Genomic DNA, 17,508 nt, shown 5'->3' on the forward strand with positions numbered 1-17,508 from the left:
AGGCTAGAAGGTAAGAGGTGGGGGTAATGAATGGAGTGGGCCTATATGAATACTGTGAAGTTGATTCATTTGGTTTTGTAGATTTTTGGACAAAAATCAAGTATCTGTATTTGTTACTTTGAACAAAGAGGAACAAAGATGTGAAATATGTAAAAAGCAGTAGGCACAGTGGGCCCTTCTATAAACAGTACTTGCATGACAAAAGTAAGATGCAGGTAATATCACAGTCATTTCATCAACCACCAGCTCTTCAAACCCAAATTAAGTCCACTCATCCCAGCGGGAGGAAGTCACTCTAAATACATGCATATTGTAGATGAATACAATGAAAAGATACAAGGCTGTAATTTAAAAAACTATGACCTGTGACCCTCAACAACATGTTGTTGGTTCTAAATGCTGAATAGTGACAATTATCAGCATCTTTCATAGTAAGAGATATCCATTGGACAGCTAGTGACTCACCCTGAGTGTTTGGGGAGACCGCGGTAGAGCTCCTACAATGTCCACCTGTGCCATGTCCTCAGCATGCTCATTGACACCATGGATGAACATGACGGTGCCGCTGTCCATCACGTCCCGTCTGGCCACCAGGTTCATCTCCTCATCAACTTGGAAGTCTGGGTGGGACACCTCGAACGCCATGCCCTCGTTCCCCACACAGTCATCAAATAACACTGGGGGGGAAGAGAGAAAGAGGAATAAAATACCACCGCTGTTACCAACACTGTTTAGAAAGCTTTTCAAGATGGTTGTCCCTTCACATATTTCTCTCCCTAATCTACATGTGCTGTCTCTGATCAGTAGCAGTCTCTTCCAGGGTGCAGTGATCTCTATGCGTGAACAACGTCACATGAATGACACCTGCCATGGTAGCTATTCAAATTAGCTAACCTTTGGCTCCCTCTCTGTCAATTACAAATACACACATGGACAGATACATATACACACATCCACATCTGCTAATGCTGTACCTCCTACTCCTTATACATAAGTATGTGATACTGTGAATGTTTGCTTTCATTTAGTTTTTTTTATCGCTTTGCAATTTTCATAAGTATGTGGTAAATATTCACAATGCTTAGTACAAAACTCAAAACAGATTATCAAAAAGGAAGTTGTTTCAAAACTCAACGCACATTTTCAATTGACTTGAAGTACAGCACAGTACTATTGATATGATTGTGTTCTCACTCGTTAAAAGCCCAGTGCAGTCAAAAACATGATTTCCTGTGTTTTATATATATTTCCACACAATGTGGTTGAAATAATACTGTGAAATTGTGAAAATCATGCGAATGCCTTTATAGTATGAAAGATGTTTTAAAAGACCACCTGAACATGTCTATCTGTTTTGGTGGTGCCTGGTGACATCAGTTAATAGACCAATAAGAAAGAGTGTTCAAAACCTCTCTGCCAATAACAGCTAGTTTCTGGTTTTGCCCTCTCAACTCAGACCACTCCCAGACTGCCCTAGCTACATTTTTGCTTGAGAAATGGCCCTTCGCTAAGAAGTAATTTGTTTCTTTTTTACCATTTTAATTGAATGCAATCACAGTAAGGTACTTAACTTCTTCAGGCTAGGGTCTATTTTTCTCCACTCCCTGAGTGGGTCCACTCCCTGTCTGAATGACGTGCCCAAAGTAAACTGTCTGTTACGCAAGCCCGGAAGCCAGGATATGCATATAATTGGATAGAAAACACTTTGAAGTTTGTAGTAATGTTAAAATAATGTTTGAGACTATAACACCATAGATATGGTAAGAGAAAATCCAAAGAAAAACCAACCAGAATCTTCCAATAGAAAGTATAGGGTTATATCCAAATCCAGCTCCCAGATTGAAATTTCTATGGCTTCCACTAGATATCAACAGTCTTTATTCAAGGTTTCAGGCTTGTTTCTTACAAAACGAGGAAGAATGTTCAGTTTTAGTACTAGGAGTCAGAGTTGGAAATCAGTCTGTGCCGTAACTAAACAACCATGCACGTTGTAGCTGGGACCTTTTGGATTGCAAATCAGAGGAAGATTTTCAAAAAGTAAGTGAATATTTCATCTCTATTTGTGATTTTATGATGCATGTTCTGGTTGAATAATATTTTTATGTGGGGGCGCCGTCCTCAAACAATCACATGGCATGCTTTCACTTTAAAGCCTATTGTAAATCAGACAATGCAGTTCAATGAACAATACTTTTAACTGATATAAGACACTTGTATGTCCCTAAATGTTTCATATCCATAATTTTATAAATTATTTATTTGAATTGCGGCCCTCGAATTTCACCGGAATTTGATGACCGGTTGTCCCGCTGGACTAGCCCTAATTATAAACCAATAGCAAAAAATACAAGATACACATTTCAAAACTGTTCTTTTTGAAGTGCTGGTTAGAAAGAATAGTAGATGGTAAATAACATTTTCCATACAGTTTTTGATTAAAACATGACATGAACAATGTTTTGTTATTATTTGTATCCAATGGCAGGTTGTGAGCATGTTGTGAAATACGTCAGTCTTACAGTTTCATTATCCTTATACAGCACATACGTAGGACAAATCATAATAATTGGGGTATTGTAAAGCAGTTGGCTACTGTAAAAACGTAGCACGCTGTTGTATGCCATTTCTGCCCAACCCAGCATTGTACAAGATCACCTTTTCTACATTACTTGTCTACTGATACAGTATCGCCTGTCTTTTTGCTGAAATTCATCAGCTTTTGTAATACACAACACAGGTATTTCAGTAGTGCATTGTAAACTACACCATAATTCCAAATGATAGCACATAGTATGTGACTCTTTCCACTTCGTCCTATTGAAAAACACTGGCTGATGGAGAATAATGATTTAGTATTTACAGCCACATAGGATTTGGTTTTAACAAATATAATATTCCAACATAAATTAATATCAGATTGATACATTTATGAGGTAAAAATATAGAAATTGACAGCGTTAAGTATTTATCAAAATATATACACTGAGTGTACAAAACATTAAGAAACACCTTCCTAATATTGCGTGCACCCTTTGCCCTCAAACGCCTAAATTAATCGGGGCATGGACTCTACAAGTTGTTGAAAGCATTCCACATAGATCCTGGGCCATGTTGACTCCAATGCTTCCCACAGTTGTGGTAAGTTGGCTGGATTTGTTTTGGGTGGTGGACCATTTTTGATACACACAGGAAACTGTTGATCATGAAAAACCCAGCAGCGTTGCAGTTCTTGACAAACCGGTGCACCTGGAACCTACTACCATACCCGGTTCAAAGGCACTTAAATCTTTTGTCTTGATTTTTCACCCTCTGAATTGCACACACAAACAATCCATGCCTCAATGGTCTCCTCCCCTTCATCTACACTGACTACAAATGGAAAACCAGCTGAGAACTGACCAGTGACGCAAGCCTACCAGACGAGTCAAATGCCTCGAGGCAAGCAACACTGAAGCATGCATGAGAGCACCAGACGACTGTGTGAGCATGAACTTTAAACAGGTCAACATTCACTAGGCCTTGAGTAGCTTGGAAGAATAAGTTGCCCAAAGTAAACGGCCTACTCCTCAGTCTCAGTTGCTAATATGTGCATATTATTATTAGTATTGGATAGAAAATACTCTAAGGTTTCTAAAACTGTTTGAATGATGTCTGTGAGTATAACAGAACTCATATGGCAGGCAAAATCCTGAGGAGAAATCAAAACAGGAAGTGAGAAATCTGAGCTTGGTATGTATTCACCACAGTTCCCAATGAAATCCCTTGAGATATTAATGATGTTGCACTCCCTAGGGGTTCCACTAGATGAATGAGACTTCTACTGTGATGTGGGACTGAATGAGAGCAGGATCTATCAGGTGACTGGCAGTCAGCCATTTTCTGATCATGCGCATTCATCATGGTATCCACTTGCGTTCCATTGCACTTCAAGACACAAAGGAATACTCCGGTTGAAACTTTATTGAAGCTATATGTTAAAAACATCCTAATGATTGATTCTGTACTTAGTTTGAAAGGTTTCTTCGACCTGTAATATAACCTTTTGAAGTTGTCCGATATAATGCTGACCAGAATGAGCGCTTGGATATGTATACCAAGCACGCTAACAAAAGATGGTATTTGGACATAAATAACGGATATTATCGAACAAAACAAACATTTATTGTGGACCTGGGATTCCTGGAGTGCTTTCCGATGAAGATCATCAAAGGTAAGGGAATATTTATTATGTAATTTCTTGTTTATGTTGACGCCAACTTGGCGGCTATTGTGACTATTTCTTCTGAGTGCCTTCTCAGATTATTGCATGGTTTTGACACGCCTTGGTCATTGTATTTTGTGTTTTTGTTATATGTTTGGGTAGGCCAGGGTGTGACATGGGTTTATATGTTGTGTTTCGTATTGGGGTTTGTAGTATTTGGGATCGCGGCTGACTAGGGGTGTTGCATAGGCTTGGCTGCCTGAGGCGATTCTCAATCAGTCAGGTGATTCTTGTTGTCTCTGATTGGGAACCGTATTTAGGCAGCCTGAGTTTCGCTTTGTATTTCGTGGGTGTTTGTACCTGTCTCTGTGTTGTAGTCACCAGATAGGCTGTAATTAGTTTCACGTTCCGTTCTGTTGTTTTTGATTTTAGTTTCAGTTATTTCATGTACCGCGTTTTTTCATTCATTAAAGTCATGAGTAACCAACACGCTGCATTTCGGTCCGACTCTCTTCTTTCAACAGACGAACGCCGTTACAGGTTTGCTTATTCGGTAAAGTTTTTTTTAAATCGGACACAGCAGTTGCATTAAGGAGAGGTATATAAATAAATCCATGTGCATAGCATTATCATCTACATTTATGATGAGTATGTCTGTTGAATGATGTGGCTATGCAAGATCACTGGATGTTTTTGGAACGAGTGAATGTAACTCGCCAATGTAAACTTTATCAAACAAAACATACATGTATTGTGTAACATGAAGTCCTATGAGTGTTAGTGATTCATTTGATCTCTATTTGTGCTTTTTGAAACTCCTCTCGTTGGCTGGAAAAAAGGCAGTGTTTTTCTGTGGCTTAGTGGTGACCTAACATAATCGTTTGTGGTGCTTTCGCTGTAAAGCCTATTTGAAATCGGACACTGTGGTTGGATTAACAACAAGATTACCATTAAAACGCTATAAAATACATGTATGTTTGAGGAATTTACAGTTAGAGATTTCTGTTGTTTTGAATTTGGCGCCCTGCACTTTCACTGGCTGTTGTCATATCATCTCGTTAACGGAATTGCAGCCATAAGAAGTTTTTGACAGAGCTATGTGCAAATGAGACCACTCCACTGCTGGTTTAAGGAAAAGCCCTTTGCTTTAATGTTGGGACAATGTTCTAAATAATACATCCATAATGAATGAACTCTTATGTTCTCTTCTTTTCTGTACATAACAAAGATCCTTAGCAGCGTATACTCTCTAGCCATTGGAATTCTTAAACTGAAGAACACTGCATTCAGTTTATAATGGAGAGCCAGACTTTCAGTGTTTAAAGTTGGGCCCTTGGATGAAACTGACTCTCAAGTGACAAAAATGGGAAAACACTCCTAGCTCATGAGTTCACCGATGAAACAACCTATCTTCCTGCTCTCAACAGCGTGTACTATACACATTACGTGTACATGTACATCTGGTAGCACTTCCAGTAACCATGGGCCTGATGCTGAGCTAATTGTAGTGTTGTACATTTCATGTTGAAAAACCCTCTTTAATTTCAAACAAGGGCATTAGCATGATAAGAACTTACCAGTCCAAAACGATGTCCTCTCCCGTTCAAAAAAATATTCCTCCACAATCGCTAAATGAATCGTCCTAAAACAATCTCTGTCTCACCTTCCCAATCAATTTATTCTAAAGTTGTGTGTACATCTGTATATCTAACAATGCAGTGCGTAATATGTGTTTCTCTTTCCGGTATGAAACCTCAATAGCGAATGACTCACTTTACACTGAAGCTTACTACATGGGTTGGTCTTGCAACACATAAACATGGCGTATTGCCATTTAGCTCAGCTCATTGGCTATCGACCCAGCTAGATTTCAAGACAATCAGTGGTCATTGGGTTAAAAGACAGTCAATCAACGAAACAGCGAGGGAATCATTGGTGCACAATGATGTCATGACTTATCTTCAAATCGGTTTCTTTCAGTCAATACATCCCGTGAAATGGCCCATCAGGTTTAATTGTGTTACAAACAAACCAGTTGATTGCAGTGAAACCAAACATGACTGGAAAAGTCACGTTCTGTGTAGGTTATTTACCTGGAATGTGTCGTCGAAAATGGAACGAGACGGAATTCACAACACAAGCGGTTCACAAAATGTTTCGTGTTAGGATATAGAAACAGATTTTATCAAACAAAAGATCATTTATTGTGTAACAATGTGCATTGGAATTGCAAACAGACGAAGATCGTCAAAGGTAAACTATTTATTTTAATGCAGTTTCTGAATATGTTACACCTGTGCTGGTTGAAACATTTTTTTTTATGGGGCTCTATGCTCAGATAATCGCATCGTATTATTTCGCAGTAAATCCTTTTTTAAATCTGACAACGCAGTTGGATTAGCAAGATTCTAGGCTTTCGATACATTTGAGACACTTGTATTTTCATGAATGTTTAACCTCCTGCATCGAGCAATCCCGTATCCGGGAGCGTAATCATAGCCTCAAGCTCATTACCATAACACAATGTTAACTATTCATGAAAATCGCAAATGAAATGAAAGAAATATATTCACTCACAAGCTTAGCCTTTTGTTAACAACACTGTCATCTCAGATTTTCAAAATATGCTTTTCAACCATAGCTACACAAGCATTTGTGTAAGAGTATTGATAGCTAGCATAGCATTAAGCCTAGCATTCAGCAGGCAACATTTTCACAAAAACAAGAAAAGCATTCAAATAAAATAATTTACCTTTGAAGAACTTCGGATGTTTTCAATGAGGAGACTCTCAGTTAGATAGCAAATGTTCCGTTTTTCCAAAAAGATTACTTGTGTAGGAGAAATCGCTCCGTTTTGTTCATCAATTTTGGCTAAGAAAAACATCTGAAAATGCAGTCTCTACAACGCCAAACTTTTTACCAAATTAACTACATAATATCGACAGAAACATGGTAAACGTTGTTTAGAATCAATCCTCAAGGTGTTTTTCACATTTCTATTCGATGATAAATCATTCGTGGCAGCTGTGTTTCTCCTCGAAGCAAACGAAAAATACACGCAGCTGGAGATTACGCAATAATTGCAACAAAGGACACCAAGCGGCCACCTGGTAGATGTAGTCTCTTATGGTCAATCTTCCAATGATTTGCCTACAAATACGTCACAATGCTGTCGACACCTTAGGGAAACGACAGAAAGTCTAAGCTCATTCATGACCCATACACAGCCATAAAAGGAGACATTGGAGAACAGCACATTCAAAATCTGGGGCACTTCCTGTATGAAATTTCATCTTGGTTTCGCCTGTAGCATTAGTTCTGTGGCACTCACAGATAATATCTTTGCAATTTTGGAAACGTCAGAGTGTTTTCTTTCCAAAGCTGTCAATTATATGCATAGTCGAGCATCTTTTCGTGACAAAATATCTTGTTTAAAACGGGAATGTTTTTTTTATCCATAAATTAAAAGAGCGCCCCCTATATCCAAGAAGTTAATATGACTATTTATGTAGCGATCACCATATGTTGTGGAATTTCAGCCCGCTAGCGGGTTCCGTGCGCAGAGGGGTTAAAGGCCCAGTACAACAGCTGATGAAACTAAGACTGTAAAAGTGTGCTGGTTGAAAATAAAATATACACAGGACCTTCTAATCAGCAGGTTTTGCATGCGTAGAGTTGCGGCTTGCCCGGTGACATCACCAAGCAGTAAATTAGTTATTAGACCATTAACAAATCGAGTTCCAAACCTCTGTTTTAATTCAGTATATACTGTGTAAAGTGAGGGGTTAAGAGGTTGGTAGGATTATCAACACACAATTGCTATCTGTAAATATGATTAAAAGCCAAATATGCATTCACACATGCACATACTCACACAGAGAGGGAGAAAGAAAGCCATGTATGAAGACTACACACACAACTCACAGAGCTGTCCATACAAACACCAGACACTATGATGTGCAGGGGGCCATAAAAGGCAGTTCTATATGGAGGGAGGCAGTGTTTAACAAGGAAATTAACTAAACGCTCATAAATAATCCCTGATGGGTGACCAGACGACATACACACACACACACACACACTCACAGCCTAGCAGCCTAACTAAGATTCCCACATGTTTCCTGTATGACATTGGAAAAACACTCTTTCTGGTCCAGGTAGCTTGTAAGAAACCTCCTAACCCAGGCAGGCGGCTAGCAGTCCCACAGTGGAACATGTTAGCAGGGCAGACTACGGCAGGTCTGGTGAGGAAGACAGTGAGCTGGGCCGGTTGGCACACTGTGACACTGACAGTACAGTGACAGAAGGGACTGATGGACAGTTAGAGTTACATGTGAAGCGTTGTTCTTTTCTGGTACTCCCACTGATCACTGTGACACTAACAAGCCCACACTTGCCTGTCATTATAATTACTGTTATTATGAGGAACGGGGGGCACAGCAGAACACAATGGCTGTGTATCTTTAAAAACTGCTCATCGCACATTTATTTCAATCCCTCTCTCTCTCTCTCTACCTCCCTCTACCTCTCTTTTTTTCTCTCTCTCCTCTCTTTCTCCTCCTGTCTTAGTCTGTACTTAAAGTTGGGGGATCTGTGAATGCTGACATAATTACACCATTGCCTCTTGGCTGAGGACAGGAAATAAAGGAGATAGAAGGAAGTGTTTCTCAAACATAGATGAAACTTGTACCAGGCTCTCAGCAGTGTTTCTCTTCTTTGTTGTGTGAAGCTATGGCATGCAAGCTGAACTGGGCCTCTCCTGCTCTCAGACTATACTCTCAACACCTCAGGACCATCTGAAATTGGAAAACCCTACAGTTAGTGCTGTGTGCCTACAAAACCATTAGGAATCATATCTATCAAAGTAGTCGTTCAATGCACTTAACCTTTTCAACTCTGTAGTGGGGCCTTTTTATCGTTCTCTCCACCACAGCCACTTTAAATCCCCCTCTGGCCACAATCAAACACTCACTCTGGCTATGGACTGACAACACAGAGGAAAGGAAGAGAGGCAAGGCTTCCCCATTCTGGAGAACTGCGCAGTAGAGGTTGAGACAGTCCACAATACACTCAAGGGAAACAAACCACTATTTATATATTCAAGTATCATTGCTAACCCAAAGCATGACAGATGTGTTCATTTCATCCACATTTATTTCAATAACACACACAGTTCTTTACAGCCTGCAAAGTGTGCAGGGAACAGTGACAGACATTTCAAAGGCAGTCAGTGAGTGTTTGATGGTATTCTAATGTTGTCAGTTTTGGGGGGATTTCAGCAGGAGCATGGCGGGCTGTGCTTTGATTTCAGGCAACAATGGCAGAAGGCCCCATCATCCTCCGAGAAGTGTCTGAGTTTAAAGCACTGCACAACACGGATTAGCTGGCTAAAAACCCTCACTGAGGATGGTGTCACACAATTTGACATGAGTTCCTTTTAGGCCACAAAAGCAATCATGGCAATATAAAATGCCTAGCTGTCCTCTCATGACTGGGCTTGGTCATTTAGCACACTGTATAAATACAATGGTATTACTGTATATCCACTGAAAATCCCAAAGGACACTTTTAGAATCGAATTTACTGAGGTTCTTGCATACAGTAATACTTACAATTAGTGATTTAGGGAATTTCAGCCTGCAAAATTATTCAAATTAAACAACAGGGCTGGTCATGCAGCTAATATATAATAATAATAATATATGCCATTTAGCAGACGCTTTTATCCAAAGCGACTTACAGTCATGTGTGCATACATTCTACGTATGGGTGGTCCCGGGGATCGAACCCTCTACCCTGGCGTTACAAGCGCCATGCTCTACCAACTGAGCTACAGGACCACCCGTTACCAGCTAGTTATTGTAGATGTTTAATTCCATTTGAAATGTCAATAAATAATTTACAAACAAATTAGATGGGCTCATCACATGTAAGGAATGACAAGTAATGTCAATTTATTTTGAAGCATTTTTCAATACTTTTACCCCAAAAGAGTTTCCTGTGCTTTAACAAATGGAGATGTAGTTGAATGTGATGCCTGACATTACTGTCTCCTTTCATCAAACAAGCATCCTGATCATTCAATGCGCTCTCTTGAAAGTATTACAGTTATGTTGTCTGCATCCTAAAAGGGTACGGAAACACCCCAACAAGTCTTTGAAATCAAAACAGGACACTTCAGATGTGTAACCTCTCCTGCTTAGCTTTGATCAAGGGAAATGGGCTTTCATCTTACAACATGATCCACTCATATTTACTTGGGATTCCTTTTCATTGTCAGGCAAGAAATTCAATTTTTTTTCTGTCAGGTATTAAGGTTTTTCTACTCAGTGTTTCTGCCTCCTAACTAAATGTCAAGACGCTATGATGGGGAGAGATGGGAATCTGAAGACTAATCTGAAAGGTGACAGTGTCTGCATCAGAGCTGATAGCTCAGTCCTACTGGTGTGTGCTCCGCCTCAAAAGGCCTTGCAAAAACATGACACTAAGTAATCCGGCATGACAGCGCTGTGCTACTTCTGAAACTATTCAAACATAATTCCATATAATGCAAATAAGAAAGTCTAACAAGGAGCATTGTGTACAACACACCACAGCCTTTGAGGGGGAACAAGGCTGAGCTTCTCCTGTGAACAGAACGCCCTGGGACGCATTCACACCAGCATATCACTTTTAGGAGGACATTTAAAAAGCTGGAACCTGACTGGGGCTTTCAGACAAGTTCTACAAAAAAGTAGAAGCAGCATGTCTTATTCCACATAAAATTCTCTCTCCCCCCTCTCTCTTTTTAATCTTTCACTCACTCTCTCCCAAATATGAAATATGGTCTATGGAAGATTAGTTAAAACAGACTACTGATCTTAGTCTAGCTCTTGGGACTTACACACTTTCTAAGCCAGGGAATAGACCAGACAGACCTTAAGAAAATAAGTGCAACATGTTGAATAACACATCTGACTGGCACAAAATTACTATAATCATGTTAAAGTCTCTCTGCTGTGCCTTTTACAGTACATCTCTCCATTGCACCAAGAGTAATCATATAGAAATGGACACAGATATTTCTTCTTATTGAAAGCATTACAGTTATGTTGTCTCTAACAAGATGGCACTGACAGATAGGGTAGCTCTGCTTCTAGCTCCGAAGCAACTTTGCAATATTTTGTTTTTTTTGTCTGTTATTTCTTACATTATTAGCCCAGATTTGTTTTTGTGTTATTACATACAGCCGGAAAGAACTTTGGGACTCACCAGCATTACGACCAGGAATATGACTTTCCCGAATTGGATCCGTTCGTACCCCCCGGGGCATTTGAAATTATTCCAGAGGCTGCTCTATAACACCACCAAGAGGTACTCGGAGTGGACTTCTAGTCGGACTCAGGAGGCGTGCACACCATCCACCACTTCTGAGGGTATTACTCGCTAATGTTCAGTCTCTGGATAATAAAGTAGACGAGCTCAGGGCTAGGATCCCCTTCCAGAGAGACATCATGGATTGTAACATACTCTGTTTCACGGAAACATGGCTCTCTCGGGATATACTGTCCCAGTCCTCAAAGCCAGCTGGGTTCTCAGTACATCACGCAGACAGGAATAAAGAACTCTCTGGGAAGAAGAAAGGTGGGGGTGTATGTTTCATGAGTTTCTGTATGTTATCACAATGACACCATGAGTAGTTAATCAAGTCCTTTTGTTCACCCAGCCTAGAATACCTCTCAATCAAATGCCGACCATATTACCTACCAAAAGAATTCTATTCGGTTATAGACACAGCTGTGTATATTCCCCCACAAGCTGATTCCACGACGGCACTCAAAGAACTATGCTGGACGTTGTGCAAACTGGAAACCACATAACCTGAGGCAATATTTATGTAGCTGAAGATTTTAACAAAGCAAATTTGAGTAAAACGCTACTGAAGTTCTACCAACACATTGGCTGTAGTACTTGCACTGGAAAACATTGTACCATTGCAACTCAACATTTTGAAATGCCATCAGGACACATTCTGTCTCCTAGAGATTATCTTACTTTCGGGCGAAAAGTGCAAATCAGTCCCAGAACAACAGCAAAGGACCTTGTGAAGATGCTGGAGGAAACGGGTACAAAAGTATCTATATCAATAGTAAAACGAGTTCTATATCGACATAACCTGAAAGGCCGCTCAGCAAGGAAGAAGCCACTGCTCCGAAACCGCCAGTTTGCAACTGCACATGGGGACAAAGAGCGTACTTCTTTCAGAAATGTCCTCTGGTCTGATGAAACAAAAATAGAACTCTTTGGCCATAATGACCATCGATATGTTTGGAGGAAAAAGGGGGAGGCTTGCAAGCCAAAGAACACCATCCCAACCGTGAAGCACAGGGGTGGCAGCATCATGTTGTAGGGGTGCTTTGCTGCAGGCAGGAATGGTGGACTTCACAAAATAGATGGCATCATGATGCAGAAAACATATTATGTGAATATATTGATGCAACATCTCAAGACATCAGTCAGGAAGTTAAAGCTTGGTCGCAAATGTGTCTTCCAACTGGACAATGACCCCAAGCATACTTCCAAAGTTGTGGCAAAATTGCTTAAGGACAACAAATTCAAGGTATTGGAGTGGCCATCACAAATCTCTGACCTCAATCCTATAAAAAATCTGCGGACAGAATTGAAAAAGCATGTGCGAGCAAGGAGACCTACAAACCTGTGGAAGGGTACCTGAAACGTTTGACCCGAGTTAAACAATTTTAAAGGCAATGCTACCAAATACTAATTGTGTGTATGTAAACTTCTGACCCACTGGGAATGTGATGAAATAAATAAAAGTTGGAATAAATCATCCTATCTACTATAATGGTGACACTTCACATTCATAAATAAAAGTAGTGATCCTAACTGACCTAAAACAGGGATTTTTTACTTGGATTAAAGGAATTGTGAAAAACTGAGTTTAAATGTATTTGGCTATGTAAACTTCCAACTTCAACTGTATGGATGAGTGATGTCACAGTGGATCGGACTAAGACAGCGTAGAATAGTATAGAATATAAAATATACATATGAGATATATATACTAGTCACTTTAATCATGTTTAAATAATGTTTACATACTGCTTTTCTCATCTCATATGTATATACTATATTCTGTTTTACTGTATTTTGGTTAATTCCACTCCGACATTGCTCAATCTAATTTGTACATATTTCTTAATTCCATTCCTTTTAGATATGTGTGAATTGTTAGATACTACTGCACTGTTGGAGCGAGGAACACAAGCATTTCACTACACCCACCATAACATCTGCTAAATATGTGTATGTGACCAATACAATTTGATTTGATTTATTTAAAAATAGCATACCCACATTCACACACGCATGCACACACACACACACGTTATAGTAGTCCATTGTATCCGTTGATGACTTCCACTACCAAGTTAACGGTGAAGTCTTTGGTGACTGTAGAGTCCAATCTGAGATCCACAAACTTTATTGCAGATAGGCCAATGTGCAGTCTGTGTTGGCGGAGGCATGGTTGTATGTCTCCTGAGCTGTTTTCACTGCTTCTTTGTGCTCCTCTCTTCCTCCCACCTCTGTACACCGCTCTGGCAGAGCTCCCGCCAGGTGGAAAACTCAGCAGCATCTTTCTCCAGGTCTGTTGGTTTGATTTTGCACTTCTTCAACAACGTTTTCAACTGGTCCTTGTATCACTTCATCTATCCTCGAGACCGCCGGCTAAGGTGTAGCTGGTCATACAGGATCTTCTGCGGCAAACGCTCCTGAAACAAACATTCTAATGACATGCCCAAGCCAGCACTGTGCTGGCAGCATGTGCTAAAGGCATCTTATGTGGAATTGCTTAAGCTGCTTGTTGGGGCAACTGTAAGTGACCCAGTCTTCACAGTTGTAAAGAAGTGAGGTTATCCAGACGGCTGGATAGACGGCGACTTTGGTGTGGAGGTGGAGATCCCTGTTTTGGAAGACCCTGCATCTGAGATTCCTGAATGCAGCTGACCCTTGTTTGATCCTGTTTTGAATTTTGAGGTTGATTCTGAGTGGATCCTGCCCATGTATTTAAAACGGGACTATTGCCAGTGATTTGTGTTCAATGGTGAAGACAGGCATGGTGGGTGGAGGGTTGGATCTCCATTGGCAGACCACCTGGTGTTGATAGATAGTCCCATCCAACTATAGACCCTCACCACCATTACAAGGATGGACTGAAAGTCTTCCAGAGTGTGGGCCACAAGAATAACAGTCATCAGCATATTCAAATCAAATACAACAGGTGTAGACCTTACAGGGAAATGCTTACTTACAAGCCCTTAACCAACAATGCAGGATTTAAGAAAAAAAGTTAAGTAGAAAATAAGAAGTAAAAGTAACACATATTTAAATAGCAGCAGTAAAATAACAATAGTGAGGCTATATACAGGTGGTACCGGTACCGGCCTTGAGTTCGGAGGCAGAGCAGTTGCCATACCAGGCAGTGATGCAACCAGTCAGGTTGCTCTTGATGGTGCAGCTGTAGAACTGTTTGAGGATCAGAGGACCCATGCCAAATCTTTTCAGTCTCCTGAGGGGGAATAGGCTTTGTCATGCCCTCTTCACAACTGCCTTAGTATGTTTGGACCATGATAGCTTGTTGGTGATGTGCACACAAATGATCTTGAAGCGCTCATCCTGCTCTACTACAGCCCCATTGATGAGAATGGGTGAGTGCACTGTCCTTCTTTTCCTGTAGTCTACGATCATCTGCAGGTCAATAACCCACTCAGTCAAAACATTGGTGGTTGCTTGGAAACCTCCTGATGTTGAATAGGTTTTCATCCAGCCTGAAAACCACTGCTACCCTGCTTCTGTCCTCAAGCTCCTTGTGGAGATGCTGGGTGACACATAGGAGGAAGATATTGTAGAGTACAGGTGAAAACACACACCCCTGCCTCACACCAGTGCTTACTCCAAAGGGCACTGACTCCTGCCTTCCTATGGCCACCCGAGCCATCATCCCATCATGGAACTGGCAAAGGATGTTGACAAATTTGACTGGACAGCCAACTTTGAGTAGAATGCCCGATGGTAGTTCCCTGCTCACAGTGTTGAAGGCCTGGGAGAGGTCAACAAAGGCCATGAAAAAGTCCTGGAGTTGCTGTGCAGTGAACATCATGTTGACCGTACTCCTCTTCTTTCTGAAGCTGCATGGTGACTCTGGCAGCATTTTCTCTGTGATCTTGTTCACCAGCCTGTGTAGCATCACCTTGGCCAGGACCTTGCCAGCATCAACTAGAAGGGATATCCCACGGCTGTTGCCGCAGATGGTGACAATGTTTACATCCCGCTGTTGGGAGACGATCTCCCAGTCCCAAACCTCAGTGATGTACTGGTGGAGCGTTCTGGTGATGAAGTAACCTCCCTTCTTAAGTAGCTCTGCTGGGATGCTGTCAGAACCAGGAGTTGTTGCTCTTGAGGGAACAAATAGCTTATAACACCTCTTGGAAGGTTGGCAAATGGTTGAGGCCTTGAATTGGTGGACGGACAGGGAGTTTTTCCAGGATGGAGTGGTCTGTAGGAGAATGCTGATTGAGTAGTGCTTCAAAGTGTCAGCCCACCTCATCAGGATCTGTTTTTGGTCTTTCAAGAGAGTCAGACCATCAACATGATGGAGTGACTTCTACGGCCGTTGAAATTGTGCATGTAAACTCAGCAAAAAAATAAACATTCCTTTATCAAGGCCCTGTCTTTCAAAGATAATTCGAAAAAATCTAAATAAATTCACAGATCTTCATTGTAACGGGTTTACACACTGGATCTCATGCTTGTTCAATGAACCATAAACAATTAATGAACATGCACCTATGGAACAGTCGTTAAGACACGGTCGTTAAGACACAGATGGTGGGTCATAGTTATGAAAACGTAGGACACTAAAGAGGCCTTTCTACTGACTCTGAAAAACACCAAAAGACAGATACCCAGGGTCCCTGCTCATTGTCGTGAACGTGCCTTAGGCATGCTGCAAGGAGGCATGAGGACTGCAGATGTGGCCAGGGCAATAAATTGCAATCTCCGTACTGTGAGATTCCTAAGACAGCGCTACAGGGAGACAGGACTGACAGCTGATCGTCCTCACAGTGACAGACCACGTGTAACAACACCTGCACAGGATCGGTACATCCGAACATCACACCTATAGGGACAGGTACAGGATGACAACAACAACTGCCCGAGTTACACCAGGAACACACAATCCCTCCATTTTGTATTTATTTTACCTTTATTTAACTAGGCAAGTCAGTTAAGAACAAATTCTTATTTTCAATGACAGCCTAGGAACAGTGGGTTAACTGCATTGCTCAGGGGCAGAATTACAGATTTTTACCTTGTCAGCTCGGGGGATTCAATCTTGCAACCTTCTGGTTACTAGTCCAACACTCTAACCACTAAGCTAGCTGCCACACCCTCCCTCAGGATACCTGCCGCCCCCTCCATCAGTGCTCAGACTGTCCACAATAGACAGAGAGGATGGACTGAGGGCTTGTAGGCCTGTTGTAAGGCAGGTCCTCACCAGACGTCACCAGCAACAACGTTGCCTATGGGCACAATCCCACCATCGCTGGACCAGACAGGACTGGTAAAAAGTGTTCTTCACTGATGAGTCACGGTTTTGTCTCACCAGGGGACATCATTCCTGGGGATGTGGTGAAGGGTCTCATCTAGTGACTGGTAGAAGCAGTCCTTTGCCTAATTTTCAGATGGTAACATCGGTGCATATGCACACCCACATTCACACACACACACTCATAACTTTAGGGCGAGTGTTTCACAGGGAGGCTAGCGAAGTGTGCTAAGTATGAGCTGGTTTCAGACAACCTTGTATTTATCATGTCCCACTCTGTGGGCTAATGGTGTCCCTCAGTGTGTCCTCGGGGAGAGGTGGGGAGCAGGGGGGATTCATCACACAGTACATATCTACTTTATTGTCCAACTGACTGCTACACAGACAAACTAAAAGTACACTTAACTTTTTCATAATTGACAGCCTTCGACAGAATGTCCTCTCATCTACAGTTAAAGGTCAGCCATGCATGCTAACTGCTCTATTAAATGTGTTTGTCACCTTGGGATATGCACTGCATTCCAACAAACTCAACCGCATCGAAGTGAAGATGATTATTCTTTCTGGATGATTGTCCCCTCTGATGTACGTCTCTTGTTGGAATGACATTTTTTACTATGCAAACCACAATGATGTATTATGTAATATGACTATGCCATTACCATGTAAATACATGGTTTTAGAGATACTTAATGAC

At 41.2% G+C, this 17,508-nt stretch overlaps 1 protein-coding gene across 4 annotated transcripts in view; it reads right to left on the minus strand.

Moving 5' to 3' along the window:
- The window catches only part of LOC124000216 (cadherin-13-like), a 701,352-nt gene that overhangs the window by 457,778 nt on the left and 226,066 nt on the right, over positions 1–17,508 (minus strand). For all 4 annotated transcript variants that reach the window (XM_046306448.1, XM_046306439.1, XM_046306433.1 and 1 more), the window contains exon 3: positions 466–677. In XM_046306448.1, the coding sequence (XP_046162404.1) occupies positions 466–677 (212 nt within the window). The remainder of the gene's footprint in view (positions 1–465; positions 678–17,508) is intronic.

The sequence above is a fragment of the Oncorhynchus gorbuscha genome, linkage group LG02, assembly GCF_021184085.1.
Source record: "Oncorhynchus gorbuscha isolate QuinsamMale2020 ecotype Even-year linkage group LG02, OgorEven_v1.0, whole genome shotgun sequence".
Lineage (NCBI taxonomy): Eukaryota > Metazoa > Chordata > Actinopteri > Salmoniformes > Salmonidae > Oncorhynchus > Oncorhynchus gorbuscha.